Genomic DNA, 24954 nt, shown 5'->3' on the forward strand with positions numbered 1-24954 from the left:
AGAATCTTCTGGGATACTCCAATCACAGTGCTGAGTATTGCCCCGCACTTAGCTCAGGCGATATGAACCTTATGATACCAAGAACAGAGGTGGCAGGATTACAGCACAGAAGCAGCCCCAAATAAAAGACCCAAAAACACTAAATGGCAAGCTCCACTAAACAAATAAATTGATGACTTCTAAGGCAGCAGCCTACTGAAACCAAACAGCACTTTCCCAGAAACATTTTTAGTCTTCAGGAAGGCACTGTGGAATTTTTGGCAAGCAGTAGATTCAAACTTCCTTTAAAGCAGGCTTCAGAATCCACGATGAACAGGTCCCTGGGCCATTTGTCCTCCTGTCAGCCTTCAGTTTGCTTATCTAGCAAGCTGCAGTTATCTTAGTTTTTGTTTTTGTGTTTTGTTTTGTTTGTTTGTTTGTTTTGAAGTCACACCTGACCATACTCAGAGCTTATTCTTGGTTCCACACTCAGGGATCATTCCTGGAAGGATCAGGGGACTCTATGGGATGCTGGAGATCAAACCCAGGTCAATCATCTGCAAGGCAAACACCCTATCCACTGTGTTATCACTCTGACCTTGGAGTTGGAATTCTTTTGTTATTGTTGTTTTAGAGTTGGAATTCTTAAGAAAACACAAGGTAGAGTTCAGATGACCTGGCACCCTGGACCAGATGCTGGGATGAAATCCTACTGTTCTCATTTCAGTATCTGCTGCCCAGGGGTTGTCTTCCTTGAGCCCAGGGTTTCCCTGAATGCTGCCACATAGAGGAGAGAGCCAAGGAAGGACCAGGACTGGCTGCCAGCGGCAGCTCCAAAGCACTGAGCCAAGTCAGGGCATCACTGCTCGGGAAGTTTGCAAGTCACTCCATGTGAGAGACAGCCACATGGATTTCACGGGCACTGAAAACCCCTTTAGTGGTCCTTAAGTAACATCAGCTACACCTGGAAAATGGAGCCTGCATTTAGTTGTTTGGAAAAAAGATAAAAACACTGGGATCTCTCTCCACTGATAAGGCTGCACAGGAACAATTTAGGAAACACAATGACAGGATGATTTGCAGCCCAGAATGCTTGGAGAGCCAGAGGAGGGCAGGTGTTGCTCCACACAGAGGCCAGATGGAGGAGGGGTGAGGGCAGAGTTGCCAAGTGGGTCCCTGGCACAGGTTGCTGACAATGGGCCTTTCTTTAATAACATGGTCCTGAGCTCTCAGTTCTGCTTTGTCTTTTGGGGGACAGGCAGCCACACACACATAGGAAGAAGAATGTTCCTCGGATACAGGCTAGGGCTGGAGTTATCTTAACTCTTGGGGCTGCACGACAGAAACTGAACAGTGGAGATAGACACACACTTATGGAGTCACAAACACTTAGGGAGTAGCAGAGTTAAGGCTACCAGCCCTGTACATCCAAGCACCCTAGCACTGCAACTGCCCTGCGCACAACCGACCTACTAACCATCTATTTAATCTCCCTTACCCAAGTTGCGACTTTACTGATGAACACTCACCTAAACTTCTCAAACATGCTTCACTCCAGAGACTCTGTTAGAACTAGACAGACTTCCCCCTGCTATCCCGAAGTACAATGTTCTAATTTCATATGTCTCAATAAGTGATTTTTCAGATCTGAGAATAAGCAACATTTTTCCATAAGAATCACTGATATTCATGCTACCTCAAAAAAAAAAAAAAAAAACCCATACAAAATCATGCCAACTATGACCTTTCCAATGGCAAGGCTGGGGGAAACCAGAAATAATGAGTCCAAATTTGCTTCACTGGCCCTTTCTTTCTCCAGTTATTCTATTTTTGATTCATAAAGCAAAACAAAGCCAATTTCTATGTAATATAAGTAACTCAATCTGTCTGTAATAGTTCAAGAATTTAAACATTAGCCACACTATGGAAAAAAAAACATAAAACATTTCCCAATGATTGAATCACTAAAGAACAGATAGTACAAAAAAATAAGTTTGCATTTCAATAGAACTAGATTTTATTCATATTTATTTTTAAAACGAAAAGAAAGTCTAAAAGCAAAGGTAGGTATGTACCAAGGAGTGAATGCGCCCTGGTACTTACAAAGGAGCGCTGTGTCAGAAACAGAAACAGCATGTTAGGAAGAAAAATATGATTTCGGGTGTTGTCTGCTCGAGTAACCTGGAGAGGTGAGTTAACTGAGAGGAGCTCGGACAAGCAATCAGCATGAACAAAGAGGGAGAACCAATACCACTAGAGGTTTGCTTCCAGAGAACTCTGTGGCAGCAGTATGAGGCCTAGCCTCAACTCACAGTCTTCTCATTTTCCCCATTTTCTATGATTTTCCTCTTCTTTTCATCTGTTTTTTTCTTGAAGATGTTATTTCGGTAAAATTGAAGTTCTTTGATGCTTTCACTAATGTCATCCAGTGCCCTGCGAGCAAACACACTGGACTGAGTCAAAGGTCCAAAGAAGGGAGGGCGGGGGCCGAGCCTGTACCGAAGGGAGAACTTGGTCTGACCTGCTGAGGAACAGTAGATACAACTGCAAACCACAAGCTGGTCTAGCCAAGGAGACGGTTTCCATCAAGCAAAGGGAAGGTTATTTTTCTTTTAAAAAAATTTTTTATTAAAAAAAAAAAAATGAGGGCCAGAGCGATAGTACAGCCTGTAGGTTGCTTGCCTGGTGTGCGCTTGACCTGGGTTCAATCAGCAGCATCCCACAGGGCCATCCAGCATGCCAGTGTGTTTTTGGAGCAAAGCTAAGAGATAACCCTGAATATTGCCAGGTGTGACTAAAAATTAAAAAAAAGACAGGGGCTGGAGAGATGGCACAGAGGTAGGGCATTTGCCTTGCATGCAGAAGGATGGTGGTTTGAATCCTGGCATCCTACATGGCCCCCCGAGCCTTCCAGGACTGATTTCTGAGCACAGAACCAGGAGTAACCCCTGAGTGCTGCCAGGTGTGACCCAAAAACCAAAAACCAAAAAAAAAAAAGACAGAAAGTCTAAAGCATGACAGTCAAACTCTTAAAACCATTCCCCCTAAGGTTATCCACCGTGAAAAAAAAAAAAAAAAGCCAACAACAACTACTCAAGTCTCTTCTCCCAAGTGCTCTGCATTGAAGTGTGGTGTGAATTCCCAGAAGGGAACCTTGTAGGCCCCTAAGCCTTCCATGACCACAGTGCTGGATTCTTCTGGATCCTTCTGACCAGCTCATGAAACAGGGTCTGCCTGAAAGAACTTGAACCTGTGTCAGCCACAGGATGTGTCAGTCACAGCAAAGAGACGCTGTGCTCACTTCCAGCAGACCCAGCGGAGCCTCCTCTGGCCACAGGCTGCTTCCCTCAGCTGGGGTCTGGGTGAGCACTGTACAGAGAGAAGGGGGAGCACAGAGCTCCAAGCAGCAAGGGCCAGGGAGGCCTCTTATGGAGAAAAAGCTGGACACACTTTGCAGCAGCATTTCACCACAATTATTTCTGGGCTGAAGACGAAAGAAATGGAGCTATTTTCGGCCCCACACCTGGGTTGGGGTGGGGTGTGCTGTTGAAATCAAGAACACAGCCTCCAGACAGACAGTGAGGCATACATCCTCTCCTGGATGCTGAGATTCTACAGATCCGAGGGGCCAGAACACTTTTAGAATAAGGTGTGTGGCAAAACATGACCACAAGAGGCTGGGCAGTGCCAACCATGCCACGGTGGGTGCATAAGGCATCAATGTGTATGGGCAGGGGGCTTCTTCAGCTGTTATCTGGGCTGTGACACAATGAACAACACTAACAGGCCAGTACAGCCTTTCTGAAACAGGAAAAGCATATCTAAACACTTCTGACTCCTACTGCTTGGGTCAGGCATTTGAGACTGATGTAACATCCCAGAGCTCTAGGAAAGCCACCAAGAGTGCAAGCTCAGTTGCTGTGGCTTGACTCCGACTGGTTCTGGTATGGCTCCACAGTGGAGGGAACAGGACTGCAGAGAAGCTGCTAGCACTGCTGCCAAGTGTCCCGTGCCTCTTGCCGACTACAAAGGAAAGGACTGGAGACATGTGGTGGGGGGCGTGTCTTTAGATCCCACACACTCACACACATCAGTGCCAAAGAATGTCAAACAATCTGAAAAAGAATCAGAGTATCACAATGTTGACTGCACCTCTATGGCTGCAAGCAAAGTGTTTTCATTCGAAATGGTTCCAAGGGCTTCCTGACTGGGAGGGTGTGGGGGGAGTTACTACTGTTCATTCATTCTAGAACCTTTTCAACATTGGTACAAAGCAAGTTACCTCGATGTTAAAACTGCACTGAAGATCCAGACCCAGACCTATGACCATTCCATCTCCATATAGAACAGCAAAGTCCATGTAGGATCCTCCATAAACTAAGCAACACCAAGTCAGCCTTAGAACAGGGGCCTTCATTAGCCTGCCCACTGCCCCCAAGGAAACCAAGAGTGAGTCCTTATTTCAAGCAACCTAGAACTAAGGGTGGGTCTTGTGTCGCTTTATCAAGCTCTTGGTAGGTCCCAAACTTACCTGTGAGAAGCAGCCTTCTTTGGTGCAAATTCATATTCTTCTGGATACCAGCGTCTACACACAGCAAAAATGGAACTCTCAAAGGAAACTGTCTCAAATACATGGAATAATCACCTCCTTCCAGTCAGTACAGTGAAAAGGGCACCTGAGTTGTGACTGTCGACCTGCCTCCTGTTTCTGGGGCACCTACCTGTCTGCTCCCCTCGCCTCTGTACCCTCCCCTCCACATTTGCCCTGTTCAAACTCATCATCATTTAAGAATTCCGAATGGCTCCACCCACCCAGCTGTCACCTGAGCTTCTGTCCTAGCTAGCCAACCCTTTGCTGGACAGCCCACCTACAACTCAGTCAGACACTTCAAACTCCACACCTCTAAAAGCATATCGACCATCCTTTATGGCCCTTTCTGAGCCACCAAACTGTGTCTTCTAGCTGGGTCTTTATCTTTGAACAGTGCTGTCACCCACTTAAGCTGAGAAAGTCCAAACACCAGAGTCACTTTCAAGCTTCCTTTTCCTTCTTCCACCCAGTCACCCCAACACTTGTCAGTTTGTCCAACTGACTTTTTCAAATCATCTCCACCACCTACCCACCTTCCCCTGCCATTCTTCTTCTTTCTCCCCTTCTATCTCCCTATCTTCCCTTCTCTTGCTGCTCTTATCACACTCTCCTCACGCTACTCATTCCCCTTTGTTTAAAAGAAATTCCAAGTATTTCTTGAGGAATTCTGGCCCTTACAGCCTAAGCTTTGTAATTTGGCCTCAGTGCCTGCCTCTTCTTAACCTCCTGCTTCTCTAAATACCAATACGATGTGTGATTCCAAGCACACATTTTCCAGCTCTCTCCTATCTGCCATCCACTCCCCATTCTCGGAAACACATAAACAATGGAAGCGCTTCCACGCTTTTTAAATTGCAGCATGAAAGCTGCTTCTGATCAGAAACTTTCTCAGATGTGGCCCTCCACTCCTGGCCCTGCCTTACTCTCTGCACACAGCAATCACCACGCTCACACAGGCTCGGCTAGAGTGTGCTTTTTATACCTCAGTCAACCCAGTCACTGGTTGTTCAGCTACCAAAGGAAGGGCTTTTCCCCACCCTCCAAAGTACCAGCACTGCTACGCAAGTCCACAGCAGGCACCGCCTGGGCAGACCCTCGAGTTTCAGGATTCAGCAAAACTACTGAGATTTCCGACACTGTTCTCCCAGCCCCCACCCCATTCTCACCAGTCCGGATTGAATTAATTCTTGCCCAAGCGAGAATGGGATGAGGAAGTCACACACCTCCTTGGCACTCTCAAGGGCAAGAGCGCAGCTCTTGTAACTTTCCACAAATTCTCCACTCAAACATGCTATATGAGGCAATTTAATGGATCCTAATAGAGCCCTTACCTGCACAGTTCTTTAACAGTGCTCACATCAATTATTCTATAGTGAAGATGTTTCATGAACTGGGGCATGTATTTGTCAAGAAACTTCTTATCTGCATGAACTGAATTTCCTAGAAAGACACGAAGCATACCGCATCTGTGTATTTCTAGACATATAGATATATATAACAGGAAATAAAAGCTTAATCATTGTATTCGAGATAAATATTAATGAGTATTAATGTCTTTCCCAATTCAAACAATTCCTAAAAGTACCTGTTTCTAAAATAGGCTTGAGTCTATAGATTGGGTTGCAAGTGAGGATTTATGGCTATTTAGGCAATTCACTCATCATGGATCTGCAAATGCCCTCTAGGGAACAAAAGGATAAATCTAATATTCCAAATACTTAAGATAACACAGATTTGTTACTCTAAAAAATTAAGAGCCACACATGATGTGAAGGTTATTCTCCCAGTATCTCAAAATGCACACCACTAACACTGAAAATGTAAACTGGATCACGTAAGTAGATAAAGCTTTATTTACATTCCAGTTTTAACAAACCACAGCCACATTCATGTGTCCATACAGTAATTATATTCAAAACACTACATTTTAAAGGAAAACTTTAAGATAGACACGGGCCAGCCACACTGGCAGCGGAGGGTGGGCAGGGAGAGATGGGGTGATGGGAATGGAGAATGATACAATATATGCCCTGGAACTTAACATTAAAACTTATTTTATGAGTACTTAAGGAAAATGTTAGTTACTACATCAGTTTCCATATACAATTACAAATATATACCCATAGAACATTAATTTCCCTCTTATAATGATAGGTCTTTCCAAATATAGAAGAAATGACCTCATCTCTTTAAAAAATAAAATAAAAACCCAGTGTCACAGGAAAAACCAGCCAAGTGAACATTTTTCAATGGAGATTAAAGATATACAGTAGCAAATAAAATGCAGTGAGTTTTGATTAAATTTTGGTTTAAAAATGACTGAACATGGACTAGACATTATCAGCTTGATATTACTGTATTATTTTCAATTATCTTAATTTAAATAGGATCACAATATTATGGCTCCATTAGAAAATATCCTCAGTCTTAGGACACTTTTGATGAAGAGTTTCAAGAAATAAGTATCTGTCGCAAGTCTTGCACATTACTTTCAAAAGTCCAACCGAAAAATAGGCAAAGTACACAGGGCACAAGGCGACAATCATTGAATCCAACTGTTTAGTACATTTCAGAATTGTCCCTAATAAAAATACAGGGAAACATCGGTTTGAGGTCGTCTGTGTATCCCAGGTCTTGGGTCAAGTTTCAGGGGACTTCCCCAATAGTCATCTTAAAAAAAACATGAACACAAAAGGTAAGGTGTGGAATCCAAATCAGAGCAAGTGGTAGACAAGACGATCTTTGCTGATCTTTCGGGAACTGTAGTCTCTTGAAAACTATAAGGGAAGACTATTCTAACAAGGGGTTCAGGGATTGGATTTTACCTGCAAGTGGACAGAGCCCCGGAGGAGTCTGCTGTCGTACAAAGGACAGAAATTCATACTCTGCCTGCTGCAATGTCATTGTACTCTCCTTCACTGCCTTGGTTAGACCGGACTGCAAGAGAGAATGCCAGCCCCCCCCCACCAGAAATACATCAAGTCAGTTTTTCATAGGCATCCAGAAATGAAACTTTACTTACAAAACGGACAAATATTAACCTTTGATGGATCACTTATAGCGTTCAAATTGAAATTGAAATTGCCATCTTTGCAACTATTTTTCTTGCTTAAAAGAATCCAAATTAAATTAAGCTATTTTTAATAGCATTTCCATAGGGCCAAAAAAAATTTGAAAGTAAAAAAATAAGATAGTGGGGCCAGAGAGATAGCATGAAGGTAAGGTGTTCACTTTTCATGCAGAAGGTCATCGGTTTGAATCCCGGCGTCCCATATGGTCCCCCGTGCCTGCCAGGAGCAATTTCTGAGCATGGAGCCAGAAATAACCCCTGAGCACTGCCAGGTGTGACCCAAAAACCACACAAAAAATAATAATAATAAGATAGTGATCAAAGACCAAGGATAGAACCTCTGGGAAGAAACAACTATAACCAGGCAAGTAGCATTTCCCCTTCTCTAACAGTGGATGTCTAACCTTATCCAAGATTGACTTGAGTAATAATTGACAATCCACAATGCGTTTGCAATAGAATGCACGTAGGAGAGGAAAAAAGAGGACATTCAGGAGGAATTGATCTCAGAGGTCCCAGAGATGAAAAATAAACAAGCAAGCCGTTTCCCAGGCTTTGCAGCCATCTGCCTGACCCTTCCTTAAATACCACCCAACCACGGCCTAGAATTCAGATATGGGAGCGAGACAAGCCAGTTTATTGCTCCCCAAAACAGCGATCCTGTCATTTGGTAATGTTACCTTCCCATGATGTTCTTTACACCAATCTGACATGCTGTCCAGTAACTCGTCTGGCTGCTTAATAATCAGGTTAGGACCCTGTGACGGGAAAAGGCCATTAGACATCCAGAATCAACAGGGATAACCTGGGTTTCTGAGGTACAGCTTAAGCAGCTTTAAAGGATTAAATATACTACCAGAGAAAGTAAGAAATGAGGGCACTTTGTTAACTGTAAAAGCATTCCTCAGTTCATCCCAGCTCTGTTTATGATGGCAAAAAGACTAACTCACTCTCTCTCTTCTCTCTCTCTCCCCCCCCTCTCTCTCTCACACACACACACACACTCACACAACACACACACACACACACACCCACACACACACCCTACTAATAAAGGAACACATCAAAGACAACAAAAATTCCAGCTCCAACCTGTGACTTTTAAAATTATTTTTTCCATCAAACAGGAATTATTTTTACAGTATACTTGTAAAAAAAAAAAAGTTATTTTAAAAAACTAAAAACATGGGGCCAGAGAGATAGGCATGGAGGTAAGGCGTTGCCTTTCATGCAGAAGGTCATCGGTTCGAATCCCGGCATCCCATATGGTCCCCGCGCCTTGCAGGAGTGATTTCTGAGCATAGAGCCAGGAGTAACCCCCTGAGCGCTGCCGGGTGTGACCCAAAAACCGAAAACAAAAATAAATAAATAAATTAATAAAAACATGACAAGGTAAAGAGATAACTCTAAGCCTAAAATATTGAATATTTGGGTCATTTTAGTAAAAGCTGGGCAACTCCTAATTATTTCGAAAAGTATAATGCAAGAGAAAAAAAGCAAATTGCAGAATAGTAAATACCTGCACAGACTTCCATTTATACAGGTTAAAAAAAAACATGTTTACATATGCATACAAAATGCCAACCCCAAATATAAACTCTGGAGAGGTGGAGGACGGGGGGTGTGGTGGGGGGGCGAGGGGATAAAAAGCATAGTGTTCATCTATTCTAGCTAAAGTTCTAAAACCTCTTTCATTTTTCTTTTTCTTTTTTGGAAGGTGGGGAGGTAACACCCAGAAGCGCTCAGGGGTTTACTATTGCTCTGCACCCAGAAATTACTTCTGGTTGGCTCAGGGATTATATGGGATGCTAGGATAGAACTCGTGGTCGAACCACGTGCAAGGCAAAATGCCCTACCCGCTGTGCTATCTCTTCAGCCCCAACTTCTTTCATTTTAACAGTATATATATACAACATCCTAGATCCATGTAATCCTAAACATTTAATGGATAGTTTTTCCAAAGGAGCCCAGCAGAAACTAGATGTGGCCCTTCAGATCCATTCCCCCAGAGCTTAAGTTTTCTGGTGCTATAGGATGAGATCTAGCCCGTCCTCTTCCCTCACAGGAAAGATAACAAAATCAAAGGAACGACTGACACTGAGTTCTATGGGCTCCCTGGAAGACAAGTAGCCTATAAACCCAAGGTATCATCTCTACCAAGGGCGGTTCAAAATTTGCAAACCACTTGGGGCCAGCATGAAAGCACAGCGGTAAGGCATTTGCCTTGTACATGGCTTGACCCCAGGATGGACCCAGATTCATTCCTGGCATCCCATATGGTCCCCCCACGCCTGGCAGGAGCGATTTCTGAGTATTCAGAGTCAGGAGTAATCCTGAGCACCGCGCCGGTAATGGCTCAAAAACCAAAAATAAAAAATAAATAAATAAATAATAAATAAATAAATAAATAAATAAATAAATAAATAAAAAGTATAACAATCCCTTGAGTTGGTTTGCTGCAGAACCAAGATGGACACCAGCAACTGAAAAATATGAAGCTCATTTCAAAAGGCTGATGGTCACACCTGCCCCACAATCTCTGAATGAATGGTAAAGATTTAACTCCACTGCCTGACATCACACAACAATAAGGATGTTTAGTCAAACGGGAAAACTGGCCATGGCAATCTCCTTGAAGATGCAGAAATTGTGCTCAGCAAACATAACATTTGTAAAATAGTAAATAACTCTTTGGGGACAGTGATAGCAAGCACAGCGGTTAGGGCACTTGCCTTGCATGCAGCCAACCCAGGACAGACTGAGTTCAACTCCCAGCTTCCCATATGGTCCGTCCAAACCAATTCCCTCCCCCACATCCTCGCCCCCACCAACTGTCAAGAGCGATTTTTGAGTGCCAGAACCAGGAGTAACCCAAGCACTGCCAGGTGTGGCCCAAAAACCAAAAGAAAAAAAAAAAAGTAAATAACTCTCATCATAAAAAAAAATCTGCTTAAAACATACACACAAAACACAACAAAAATCCTATTCATCTAGGAATAAGCTAAACAACATTCTAGACCCAAGTTTGGCATACTGCTCTACCTACAGAAAAAAATTCTAAGTAGGTTATTTGCTGTTTTGCCAGCATAAAACATTGGCCCACAGTCCTGTATACAAAAATAAAAACAAGATTTTTCCATGAAATTGACACTAAAGCCCTAAACAATATTTTTAGACTATCCTTATTCTCATCTGACTGAGTCTATTTACAAATGCCACACTCATCTGTAACGGTGGTAGAAACAGACCAGATTTCCACCAGGATCCAGATCAGTTAACGGGTCCATTAAACTGTCAGTACTTCACATTATATCAACAGTCCCAAAGGAAATACTCTTCTGAGGCCAAGCGCAAACTGGCTGGTCAAATAAAGACACTACTTTTGACCATTAACACTAACAAATTCCAAACAACCGAGCTGAAAACTTGGATATTTCTATAAAGCTGTTTTCAGTCTAGGGTTTTGTTTTGTTTTGAAAGGTGCTAGTTGCTATAAGGAAAAACATAAAAGTCCTATGAATCTTCTTTAGGTGATATGTTGGGAGGGGGCTCTGTAACTGCTGTACTCCACAAAACAGCACTTCCTCCCGAAATGCCTTTTCCCCTCTTGTTCAAGTCCCAGCATAGAAAGTAAAGTCTTAATTGTAGATTTAACAAAATGACTAATGCTGGGAGCACACAATTCCTGCTCTCCGGTAGTTCATTCTAAAGTCTCTTTCCCACAAACATCCCTACAGTGTCCCTCTTCCAAATTATCCTGCTGTTGAGATACTGTTGGCAATAAGAAACAAAGTCACACAAGGCAAGGGGCTGAAGCTCTGTGAGCACAACATTGTCACATACTTGGGAAATTGTTGCAGGTCCAAAGAGGCCCAGAATGGTCAAAAGGCAACCAGGTGGTTTTTGTCCTAGAGTTTTGCTAATTGAAAAAGACAGAACTTGGATCCATGGAGCCAAGTGAAAGCCAAGGTTATCATGGGAAGATGTCAACTTTGGCCCGAGTGACTAATACTGGCAGGACAACTCTGGCCCTATTGATGAGGCAGCCTCAGTTAAACTGGTTCCCCCAAATAACCCTGGGCAAATATTGTGTGCCAAAATATCCTCTTCCATAAGATAAACTGACAAGACCTGCCTATTGCTGCTGCTGTGAGACTTATGAGTAAATAAGCGTCAATAAAGCATTTGCAACTGTGACGGACACACTGTAAGTTGTCGGTAAATGACACATCACAGCTCTCCCAACTTTGCCACAACTTCCTGTAAAAACAAAATAACCAGGCTTCTAGATGGATTCTTTGGTTCTAGTGCCAAGGCTCCCGGACTTATAAAATCTGTGGACCCCCGTGAGTTTACTTCTTACATAGATGGGAGGAGGAGATGATTTGGACATTTCCAACGAGTTCTCAATTTCGCAGGACCTCACCTACCTCAGCCAATATGTTGAGATCCGAATCTGTTATCAAACAGGCCATCTCAATAATCTGGTCCTTCTCAATGTCCAATCCTGTCATCTGCAACAAGAACAAACACAAAACCGTTTCTGGCCCGTCTGACCCAAGCTTGCTTGCTCGACAGGAGGCCCCCTCAAACCTATTCTGCTTAGGTCCCAGAGCCAACATCTAAGAGACAGACAACTAATCCTCTTTGGGCATGCCTTGGGCACTAAACCCGAATCAATTATTCAGTATTTTATCAGCCTTGCTCCCTGCCAGGCACCTGGATCAGCTCTGGGACAGATGCAGAGCGGACCCAAAGGGGGTTTGGGAGTGTTTGACAGCAATGATTTTGAGAGAGGCCTGATTCCATCATTGGACCCCTAGAGGGGTTATGAAGTGTCCCTACCAATAACAGCACTATTACTTGGCCTTGCTTCTTGCCAGGCACCTGGGTCAGCTCTGGAACAAATACAGAGCGACCCATGGGGGAGATGGGGGTGTTTGACAGCAATGATTTTGAGAGAGGCCTGATTCCATCATTGGACCCCTACCGAGGTTATGAAGTATCCCTACCAATAATAGCACTATCACTTGGCCCAATTTGGTGTCATGCACTTCCAAGTCCTAGAGAGGAAAAAAGTGTGGTACGTGGGGGGGGGAGGGGGGGGAGGGGGAAGAGAACCTTAGGGAAAGCCTAAAGGGGACTGGAACCGGAGTGAGTTCTAGTCCAGCTCTGGTCCTGGCCTAAGTGAAATAGCTCGACCTTGAAGGGGGAGTAAGAGTTCTCTCTGGGCCTCGGTTTTCTGGAATGAGGGGGAAGGCTGAGTCATGTCCGGAGGAGATGCCCCGTCTCGCTCGAACTCCCCGAATTCTTCCAGGCTGGGAAAGTGCCAGGTGAGGTCCCGATCCCCCCAAAAGTCTGTACCCTAAAAAGCTTGGAGTGGAGCAGGGGGTGTCACAGTGGGAGAGGAGGGGTCCTGTCTGGGGCAGAGTTGGGAAGAGAGGCGGTGGGCCATATGGAAGACTCCTTTCCTCCCAGGGAGGGGAAGAAACCCCGAGTCCCGCAGCGCCCCGCAAGGTGCCCATCTGCCACTGACACCCCAAAACCAGGTGCCCTCTCCCATCCTGCGCGCCATCCAGCCCCGCAGACCCCCACTCACCTCCAGGTCCACCCAGACCATCCGCTGAGCCATGCTCTCCCCTGCTGCCATGGCTGCGCCCCCCCGCGCGGATCCCGCGCGCCCCGAACTGCCCGCGGCCCACACTCACACCCCGCAACAGCCCGGAGCCGAGGGAGCCGCCTAGCATCACCGGCGCGAGAGCCGCCACGGCCCCGAGCGAGCTTTGCTGCCTGCCACGGCGCAGGCGCGACCGGTCGCTAAACGTCGCAAACCCGCAGGGAGGCGCAAGAGCCAAAATACTACAAGTCCCAGCGTGCCCCGCGCCGGCTCGCCCTCCCGTTTGCGCGGCTTAGCTGCCGCGGGGCACGACGGGACTTGGAGTCTCGCTTTCCAGGCGGCTCCCCGCTTTCCCCACCCCACCCACCCCCGCCACGTGTTTTTTTTTTTTTTCGGGTGTTACTGGACAAGGATGTTTTTACTTTTTTTTTTTTTTTCCGAACTAAGTGGATTCATTTTTCAAGACAGTTATTTCCTGAGTTTGGATTTAGTCGACAATCGCCTAGTTGAGTAAGAACCTCCATGACTTTTGGTGGAAAAGTAGATATATAGATATATAGATATATCTATATATATGCATACACTTTACCCTCACCTGCTTTTTCACTCAAAGCATTTGTTTGCTCTTTGGGTTTTTTTCCCCCCCTGAGTTGTGTGTGCTTTCCTCTCCCATTCCCCTTGAAGAAGCCTAGTGCCCCTATCACACTATCATTAAAACCTTTGGAAATTATTCAATTATATCTTGTCCCACATTTCACTTGGCAGGACTCAGAGGCTCACTAAAGTTCCCTTCCTGACCTGACACAGGATTATTCCTTCTCATACATTACGGAGGGACTTGGCCTATGTTCTGGGTCAGCTGCTATGTGTCAATGGTAATGACGACTACACCCACACCAAAGCTGGAGCCAGCCTACACAGGAAACTAAATTACAGTAACTGAAATCACCTCTATCCTCGATCTCTCCCTATTTCATTTTTAATGAAATTTTCCTTCATCTCTCCCAACAAATTAAAATTTTCTACCACTGTGCCAGAGAGATAGTACAGCAGGTAAGGGCACTTGCCTTGCTTGCATGCCTACCCATGTTATATCCCAGGCAAGTGTGTGTTTGTGTGTGTGTGTGTGTGTGTGTGTGTGTGTGTGTGTGTGTGTGTGTGTGTGTGATCACCTCACCTTGAGCACAGAGCCAGGAGTAAGCCAGATGTAGCCCAAAACGCAAATAAATAAAATAAATCACCGCCATATGCAGGCATAGTGATCCCACCAACAGAGGTTTGGGTACTAACTGTCAAAGTGCAGGTATCTAGAGGCCATTATGTAGCCAAGGAGCCAACAAGCAACTTTGTCTCAGCCTCTCATTTTTCTGAAAGCCATATTGGTGCCATTATAGAACACAAGTTCTGTTTCTTAATACTTAGCTAAACAAATTTCTTACTTAGTTTAGAGAGAAAAACCTGTGCAGTATAGTTATCAGGACTGTGGTGCACTGAATCTCACCTTTTACTCTTTTTATTTGGTTTTGTTTTGTTTTGTTTTGGGGCCACACCCGGCTTTGCTCAGGGTTACTCGTGGCTGTCCGCTCAGAAATAGCTCCTGGCGGGCACGGGGGAACCATAGGGGACACCGGGATTCGAACCAACCACCTTTGGTCCTGGATCGGCTGCTTGCAAGGCAAACGCCGTTGTGCTATCTCTCCGGGCCCCCCCCTTTTTTTTGGGGGGGGCCACACCCGGCAGTGCTCAGGGGTTACTCCTGGCTGTCTGCTCAAAAATAGCTCCTGGCAGGCACGGGGGACCATATGGGACACCGGGATTCGAACCAACCACCTTTGGTCCTGGATCGGCTGCTTGCAAGGCAAACACCGAAGTGCTATCTCTCAGGGCCCACCTTTTACTCTTAACTCCTACTCCCAACCCACCACCAGCCAGGACCTCAGATAAACTTTCTTTACACTGTCATCATATCATATACAGTAAGTCTCTATTGCATGTGCTATGATGACATATCTTATATAAAAGAGCTACTGTTCACTGGGTGTATATTCTGTAAAGTCTAATGAGTCACAGTATTATTGGAGCTTTGAATTCATTTGTCCTGCTCAGTCCTACCTAAATTTCAGCAATTCTGAAACAAGAGTGTTTGAAAGAAGTTGTGGGTAACATTGATTGATACTAACACTATCATAAGCCTATATAAGAAATAAGCCTTGGGCCCGGAGAGATAGCACAGTGGCGTTTGCCTTGCAAGCAGCCGATCCAGGACCAAAGGGTGGTTGGTTCGAATCCCGGTGTCCCCATATGGTCCCCCGTGCCTGCCAGGAGCTATTTCTGAGCAGGACAGCCAAGAGTAACCCCTGAGTACCGCCGGTGTGGCCCAAAAACCAAAAAAAAAAAAAAAAAAAAGAAAGAAAGAAATAAGCCTAAATAGAAAAATATTAATAAAAACAAGAGCATTATACCCTAAGAAAAATAAAGACTTGGGGTCAGAGTAATAGCATAGCAGGTAAGGCATAATAAACCTTACAGCTGACCCGGGTTCAATTCCCAGCATCCCATATGGTCCCCCAAGCCTGCCAGGAGCGATTTATGAGCACAGGACCAGGAGTAACCCCTGAGTGCTACCAATTCTATCCCCCACCTCAAAAAAAAAGTTCGTTGGGGACTGGAGCGATAGCACAGTGGGTAGGGTGTTTGCTTTTGCACATGGCTAACCCGGGCTCAATCCCCAGCATCCCATAAGGTCCCCAGAGCCTGCCATGATTGAAGACAAATAACAAACACCAAACAAACAAACAAAACAAAAAAACAAGTGTTTCCCTAATAAATGTATAAATGTTCTATGTTTCCTTCAGCATTTTTTCAAACATTAATATACAAAAATCCTATTTAAATAAGGTCAGAAAGAGGTCTCAAAAGAGTGCTTACTCGTGTGAATCAGCAAAGAACAGGTGTCAACATGCTTTGCATCTTCCAAAAGAAAATTCTAGTTCCTGTACTTTGACCTGTAGAGAGCTCATGAGTTTTCCTTGAGGATTTGATTGGTCCTGGATTAGGGAACTGTGAGAAGGTTTCTCTGTAAAACATTCTCCAATCTGTCCTTTTACTGTTGGTTTGTTTCCAAATTAATCCTATTTGTGGTTAGAAATGAGTGATTTTGTTGGGCTCAACATTTGTTCTTTCATTTGACTTGTTCTTGCAATATTAAGGATGGAAGCAGTACTTCACACACACACACAGGGCCATTGCTTTGCCATATTCCCAGTTTAATATTTCTTAGTTTCTTTCTGTTTTGTTTTAGAACCACACTTGGCAATGCTCAGAGTTTACTCCTGGCTTTGTTCTCGTGGATCATTCCTGGCAATGCTGGAAGACCATATGCAGGGATAAAAACAGGTCAGAAGGTCGGGGAAAGACCTAAGTTGCTCCAAGCAACTTACATGCTGCACTATCTCTGCAGTTCCCAAGTTTTGTTGTTGTTGCTTTTATGAATTTTTACTTAAAGGGGGGGGGGGTACTCACCAGCTGTACTCAGGAATTATGCCTGGTGGGCTCAGGGTATCTTGTAGGACATCAAGGATCGAACCCTGGTTAGCAGCATGAAAGAGTAACACCCCAACCCATTGTATTATCTCTCTATCTCCAGCAACATTCAACATTTCTCCAAGTTGGGTCATAAAGTCAAAATACGGAAACGTTTGTCAATTGGGTTTTTCTTTTATTAAAAGATTGATCCGTCCTTCTAAAGAATCAATTCTTAAACTTTTTTTTAAACTTTTGGTTTTTGGGGCACACCCGGTGACACTCAGGGTTACTCCTGGCTATGCACTCAAAATCCCTCCTGGCTTGGGAACCATATTACCTGGATCAGCTTCGTGCAAGGTAAATGCCCTTCTGCTGCACTACCACTCCAGTCCCATTAAACATTTTCAAAATGGCTTTGTTTCCAATAGTAACCTCTGGATTATTAATCAGTTTTGTTACAAAATACATGTTTTGCTTACCTTTGAAAACTTATCTGCTAAATATATATCATCATAATTTTAAAATATTGAAATTAAAATTGTATGGTTATATGTGAAACTTTACTTAATATGAATATGAAATGTACAAATATAAATTTGAAAGACATAGTAACAATAGAAATTTTGTTTTGTTTTGGTTTGGTTATTTTGGGGGGGGTCACATCCAGGAAATGCTCAGGGTTTTTTTCTGGCTTTACGCTCAGAAATGGCTCCTGGCAGGCTTGTGGGACCATATGGATGCCAGGATTCGAACCATCATCCTTCTGCATGCAAGGTAAACGCATTACCTCCATGCTATCTCTCTGGACCAACAATAGAAAAATTTAAGTATGTGGCATAACGTAAGATTACAGTTATATTGGGTGTGTGCAATATAAATGAATAATCTTAAAGATTATAAAGCCAGAAATATCTACAGTGAATAAGGTGTTGTTTTACATGCAGCTGACCCTGGATTGTTCCCTGGCATCACATTTGGTCCCCTAATCAAGACCAGAAGTGATCCCCAAAGAATAAGCCCTAAATACCAATAGGAGTGGCTCTAAACCAAAACAAAAAGATTAATATCCCAGCTCTAAATGATGTACCAAATTTACAAACACAAGGGCCAGAGCGATACTACAGTGGATAAGGTGCTTGCCTTGCACACAGCAGGCCCAGGTTCAATCCCAAGCACCACATATGGTCCTCAGAGCTCTCCAGGAGTGATTCCTGAGTGCAGAGCCAGGAATAAAGCACCATCAGGTTTGGTCCCAAGCACAAACAAATTAAAATTTATAAAACTTTTTTTTTAGTTTTGTTTTTTTTTTTACAAGCCTAAACCTTAATGTAAGAGGAAACCTGATGAAATAACAGGGGCCTTGGATTCTGAGAGCAGTCTCTTCTCTGCAAGGGCACAATCATTTCTATCCCCTTTTCTTTCCAACAATTTATTGCAAAGTCACACTACACTACTTGGAAATTTCTCTTTGTTTGTTTTTCAGAATGAACCAATAAAAAGTTTTGTTCATGAACATTAAAGCCCAAAGGGCCAAAGTTCTGGACAGTGAACCAAGGAGTGTGGCTCAGTAGCAAGGCATATATATGTCTTACAGCACAAGGCCTGGGTCCTATCTCTGACTCTACCACCAACTGCTAATAAATTAATAAATATAACAAATTAATCTATTAAATTTTAATAATTTTTGTTTTGTTTTGTTTTTTTGTGCCACACTCGGTGACGCTCAGGGGTAACTCCTGGCTATGTGCTCAGAAATTGCTCCTGCTTGGGTACAATATGGTAGGCTGGGATGAGACCCACCTTCCATCTGGAAAGGCTGCATGCAAGGCATAAATGCCCTACAGATGTGCTATTGTTCCAGCCCCAATTTATTAATAATACATTAATAAATAATAAACTAATAGGGGCGGGAGCAATGGTGCAGCAGTAGGGCATTTGCCTTGCATGCAGTTGACCCAGGACAGACCACAGTTCAATACCCCGGCGTCCCATATGATCTCCCAAGCCAGGGGCAATTTCTGAGCTCATAACCAGGAGTAACCCCTGAGCATCAGCGGGTCTGATCCAAAAACTTAATAGTAATAATAATAATAATAATAATAATAAATCAATAATAAAACAAAGATAAGCCTTGTATCTGGTTATTTCCAAGGGAACAGAGCACATGTTCTTTTTCTTTAAAGAGGGCTGCTCTCAGAGCAGTGCTGGGGTGACTCAGGGAACCAGTGGTTTTAAGGATGGAAGCCAGACTCTGAGCACAAAGATTGTGATCAGCCCACTGAGCTCTCTTCCTGGCCCTGGAATGTATCTTCTTTAAGATTCTGAACCATTGGGTCACTCTGACAGAAAGAAGTTGCCTCAATTTTTAACCCAGGAGGCAGAGATACAGATAAAGGGCATTCACATTAAAACAAAAAAAATTCCACATTTATCTTAACTTTGTCATGTCTAAGGACACAGGGCCCTGAGTCAGCTTCCCAACACTGCTGGGAATCTCAGGGACAAGCTTAGAAAAGATCTATGGCCAGATATCTGATAGCACACAGACCCAGCTCACAAAGCCTCCCCTGAAAGGACACTCTCTTATTTTCTGTTTGTTTTATTTTGTTTCTGAGTTACACCCAGCACTGCTCAGGGATCATTCCTGGCTTACTTGCTCAGAGGATTCTATGCAGTGCTAGGAATGGAACCCAAGAGGATTGTGTTGAAAACCAGATTTAAGGAAAGTACTTTAAATCTCTCTAGCACTTTACATGATTTAAACACACACACACACACACACACACACACACACACACACACACACACCCCACTTTTATTTCCTAATTAAAACAAGAAAAAGCCCACTGAAGCCAGTAGAGTTTAGTGTCATCAATGCAATTATCTTATTGTGACCTACAAGCCATCGCCAACATCATTTTTATCTTCCCAAACTGGAAAGTCCCTTTTAGACACTTACTGCCCCTATATGACCCCTTTCCAGCCCTGAAAATCCCCTTTCTGTGTTCTGTCTTTGTGAACTTGACATGGTTAAGGCTTCATACAAGCAGAAGCATGCAATGTTTGTTATTTTGTGTCTGGCTCACTGCACTTTAAAAATGATCTTGGGTCAGGGAGACAGTTCAAAGAGTAAAGTATATGCTTTATGCATATAGCTGGATGGCCGGAACCACACGATCCCATAAGCACTGCCAGGAGTGACGCCCAATCACTGTGCACAGTATCCCCAATGCGTGGCCCCAATTCCCACTCACTCCCCAAAAAAGACTTCTCAAGTGTATTTACAAACTTAGCAAACAGCAAGTTTTTCTGTTTATTGTTGGGGGTACAGTGCTTTGGGGAACCATATGTGGTGCTGGGATTGAACTAGTCTGCTGCATGCAAGGCAAGAGCTTTGGTCCCTGTAATATCTCCCTGGCCTTGTTCTTTTGTTTTGTTTTTGTTTTTGTTTTTTGTTTTTGGGCCACACCCGGCGGTGCTCAAGGGTTACTCCTGGCTATCTGCTCAGAAATTGCTCCTGGCAGGCACAGGGGGACCATATGGGACGCAGGGATTTGAACCAACCACCTTGGGTCCTGGATAGGCCGCTTGCAAGGCAAACACCGCTGTGCTATCTCTCCGGCCCCTGGCCCTGTTCTTTTTTAAAACTGAATACTATTTATGTGAATATTATAATTCCCGTGATATATCTTCTCTCTTCATCACTAGACGGCACTTGGGTTTCCTTTCTCTTATGCATACCGTAAACACTCATGTGGCTTTTCTTTCTTTCACAGTGCCGAGGATGGAACTCAAAATTTCAGACCTGCAAGCCAGTGTTCTGCCTCTAAGCTACGTCCCCCAAAACACCTTTTCCCAGCTGAGTTTTTTTGGAGGGATGGGGGAGCTTGGGCCATACCAGGAGGCACTTAGGGGATGCTGGGGATCTAACCTGGTGGACCATGTACAAGGCAAACAACCTACCCACTACACTATAGCTAGTTCTAGCCCCCCCCCCAACTAACGTGTTTTTGTTTTTGTTTTTTGCATAATTTCGGTCGGGTACTGCAGTTAGCCCTATGAGGTGCTCAAGTCAGGGCTGATATCTCTGATCTCTTTTTCTAGGAGGATTGTATCAGATAACTGACATTTTAAACAAAGTTCCTGACCCCAGCAGTGGCAATGGCAGGGCCACTCCTGGAGAAACCCTGCCTATGTGCATATCCCACCAAGACCATACCCAGCAAAGCTCAGGGGACAAGCACAGTTGGGGTTCAAACCCAAGATCTCAGACATTCTAGACCTACTCTCTATCACTTGATTTTCCTCCCCAGTTTCCCACTTACACTGCAGTACACCAGGACCCAGACCAAACATGATCTACATCATTTAAATGTTAAGTAATCTTGTTTTCTTTCTTTAGAAGTGTGAAATTTAAAAATGAATGTATTCAAAATGTATTTTTTAAGTATAGCAAGTTTATTGGAAATACAGGGAGGTACATAGGAAAATAGGATGTAAGCAGAAAAATAGGAAAGCGCATGTCTTAAGAGGGAAATTGTAAGCAATACATGTGCTCAGGCACCGCATGCAGCTCACTATTTTCTTAACCATAGTGTCATAACCTACAAAGTATATTAAGAAAAGTCCAAGAAATGAATAGAGGGGCTGGGCGGTGGCGCTAAAGGTAAGGTGCCTGCCTTGCCTGCGCTAACCTTGGACGGACCGCGGTTCGATCCCCCGGTGTCCCATATGGTCCCCCAAGCCAGGAGCAACTTCTGAGCACATAGCCAGGAGTAACCCCTGAGCGTTACTGGGTGTGGCCCAAAAACCAAAAAAAAAAAAAAAAAAAAAAAGAAATGAATAGAAATGCTGTCTCAGAAAAAGAGATAACAGAGAGCACACTAACAGCAATCTGAAACTAAATCCTAAATCACTGTGACAAAGCATTGGTCAGAAGCTAGACAGGAGCTTCAAGAGAGCAACCAAGGAGAATGAAAGATGGATGCCACAGGTACTTTCCAGGAGGGGAGTAGGAATTCAGGTGACTCCATTAGCAGCTGATCTTACCTGAGGTGTAACTGTGGTTCAGGACTCCCTTCCTGTTTCCGTCCCCATTCAGACTTGAGTTTCTAGAATAAGGAATTTGACAACTCTTTGTTCTTGGAATTTTCTAACCTATATAAGTGTCTATTATTCATGGTGAGCAACCTAGACTGTTTTTTTTTTGTTTGTTTGTTTTGTTTTTTGGTGGGGGGAGATTGGAGGGGAGTTAGCATCTAGCAATACAATCACCAGACTGTGAGGTGGAACTTGGGACCACATGGTATCAGTGATTCCCAGGAGGAAAGGAAAGAAGTGGTGTATGAGCTTATGCAGAGCTAAGAATTCAACCAACCATGCTGCTGGGAAAAAAAATGCCAAATCTGGCCCCAGGACTCCGTCATACATGACTGTATGGACTGGAAGGAGACTCATCCTGACTTCAAGGGGAGAAAACCCAGGCAGGCACTGGGCAGCTGAAATTCTCCTGGACTTTGCCCTGTGCAGCTTTTCTCTTGTGTGGCTTGAATGTGCCTCCTTCTGTTCTACAACAGAAGTAATGATAGAGCGCTACTTCCTGGCTTCAGTGACTCCTTCTCTCATGAATATCAGCCAGAGGAGGCCAACTGCTGTTGGCCTGACCGTGCACCCAGCTGATCCAAAGTGCAATGGCCTGAGATGAAACTGGTATCTGAGATGAAGATGGTCTCCCAGAGGACAAAGCCCTTACCCTGTGAGGCCTGGCAGAACGCCAGGTAGTTATGTGTCAGAACCATAATGCGGTGACCACAGAAAATACACTCAGAAAAGCAGCGCTGAGGTGAGGTAGGGATGGGAGGGCAGTCATCTCATCTTGGTGGCATGGGGGACAGCGCCCGGTCAGAAGTTCCTCCAGCATCTGCCACATTTCCTCTCACTTTGTCTGCAAGCGGGGTCAACAGCAGTTCTGCAGAGAAGTGCCAACTCCTCCTGCCAGCCTCAAGTCATCTGCACAGTCTATGGTGGAATAAGGAGACAGAAAAACAAGCTCAGTGTGGTTTGGTTTTTCTAGCAGTTTCCTTCCATTTTGTCCCTGCTTTTGTTCTCCCTCACTCAGCTTTCCATCCCAACTGCTAGTCCAAGCAACTGAGAGTGCTATATCAGATACAGCTGCTGGCCCTCTGGTCCCACCAGAAATAAAAATGGAATCCCTCTGTTATCAGTCATACTTTCTCACCCTAAGCTTTGCCACTCTGATCGGACTCCGATGGATCAAACTATTCCATCAGTCCATTGCTAGAGCCCTAGAAATGGAAGTGTAATTGCTGAGCATGGAAGGAAAAGCAATACAGGAACAGAAACAGCGTGTTAATATACCCACAGATTAGAATCTGAAAAATAAGCAAACAACTGGTACCGCCACACTCCTCCAGAGATTCTGGGCTAAAGTTTGAGCAATGTGCAAAGTTCCCAGGTTATGCAATATAACACAAAAGGAAAAGATAACCAAAGAGGATAATAAGTCATATATTCCATACAAAGAAGCATGAAAGGCATAAACCAAAGCACATCAATATGAGGCACACCAAAAAAAAAAAAAATCGAAATTAACCGGGCTGGGGGTATAATTAGGTGACAGAGTACATGCCTTGAGATCAATGGCCGGCACCCAAAACATAAATTATATTAACCAGTATACAAATCTAACAAAAAATAAAGATGTGAAAATAGTAATATTTTTGTTTCCCCCTGAAAATAGTAATTTTAAAAACATCAGGGATTGGTGCAATAGCACAGCTGGTGGGGTGATAACCTTGCACACAAAAGACCCAGGTTCAATCCTCAGCATATGTGACCCCTAAGCAATGTCAGGGGTATCCCAAGACCCAAAAGAAATAAAAACAGATAGAATTCAAGGTTAATATTATAAAATAGATCAAGTATATAAATATACTTGAGCACCGCCAGGTATGATTTGGGGACCAATATGTTTTTATATATATTAATAAAAGGCTGGAGGGGGCCAGAGAGATAGCACAGCAGTAGGGCATTTGCCTTAGACGCAGAAAGATGGTGGTTTAAATCCTGGCATCCCAGTCCCCCAAGCCTGCCAGGAGCGATTTCTGAGCATAAAGCCAGGAGTAACCCCTGAGCGCTGCTAGTGTGACCCAAAAACCAAAAAAAAAAAGTAAGGCTGGAGTGAAAGCACAGCAGTTAAGGCATTTCCCTGGCCTATGGACTACCTAGGTTTGATCCCTGGCATCCCATGTTCCCTGAGCACTGCCAGGAATGGCCCAGTGTAGAACCAGGAGTAACTCCTAAACACTGCCATGTGAGGCCACAAAACCAAAAATAAACAAAAACTCAATAGAAATTTTAAACATGGCAAAATACATCTTTCTCCTACATCTAGAATAGGATATAGAAAGCAAAACCATATATATCCAAAATTAACACATTGCAGGTTAGAAATTAGACTACACGCTGGTTCCAGAGCTTCTGGCAGCCTCTGAAGAAAGTATATTTGGAATACAGGTTCAACTCTGTTCCCATGCAGGAAGGCAATTAGAAAAATCCTATAAATACAGCTGATGCTGTATTTTGTCTGTCTGCAAGGTTTTATCTCAATAGCCCATATTCTCTGTGCCCAACTCATAAAATTAGAAGTGGCATTAGAAGAACAAAGAAGGGGCCCGGAGAGATAGCACAGCGGCGTTTGCCTTGCAAGCAGCCGATCCAGGACCAAAGGTGCTTGGTTCGAATCCCAGTGTCCCATATGCCCCCCACCCACCCATGCCTGCCAGGAGCTATTTCTGAGCAAACAGCCAGGAGTAACCCCTGAGCACCGCCGGGTGTGGCCCAAAAACCAAAAAAAAAAAAAAAAAAATTCTCTGTTAAAAAAAAAAAAAAAAAGAACAAAGAAGTTACTTGGAAAGAAAATAAATAATCTAGAGAAGTTGAAGAGAAAAGTAGGACCTGAAATACTGATCATTTAAAATGAAGAAATCTACAGTAATTCTACAGTAATTAACTGGGTCTCAAATATTACTAAATATTAAAGACATCCTCCTGCTGGAATCAGACTGATACTCAGATACACAAAACCTAATCATGGACATGAGGGACAAAGAAACTGGTCCCTGGGAAATGGGAAACCATAAATTGAAGCCT

General features: G+C 43.9%; 1 protein-coding gene across 1 annotated transcript; it reads right to left on the minus strand.

Annotated features, from left to right (window-relative positions):
* Window positions 1–1968: 1968 nt before the first annotated feature.
* Window positions 1969–13402, minus strand: REXO2 (RNA exonuclease 2). Its single transcript, XM_049778691.1, is given in 8 exon segments — window positions 1969–2412; window positions 4511–4564; window positions 5902–6010; window positions 7396–7507; window positions 8321–8398; window positions 12071–12154; window positions 13240–13305; window positions 13307–13402. Coding segments are annotated over 8 exon segments (714 nt in total). The 5' UTR covers window positions 13388–13402; the 3' UTR covers window positions 1969–2282.
* Between the last annotated feature and the right edge of the window lie 11552 nt (window positions 13403–24954).

The sequence above is a fragment of the Suncus etruscus genome, chromosome 8, assembly GCF_024139225.1.
Source record: "Suncus etruscus isolate mSunEtr1 chromosome 8, mSunEtr1.pri.cur, whole genome shotgun sequence".
NCBI classification, from domain to species: Eukaryota; Metazoa; Chordata; class Mammalia; order Eulipotyphla; family Soricidae; genus Suncus; species Suncus etruscus.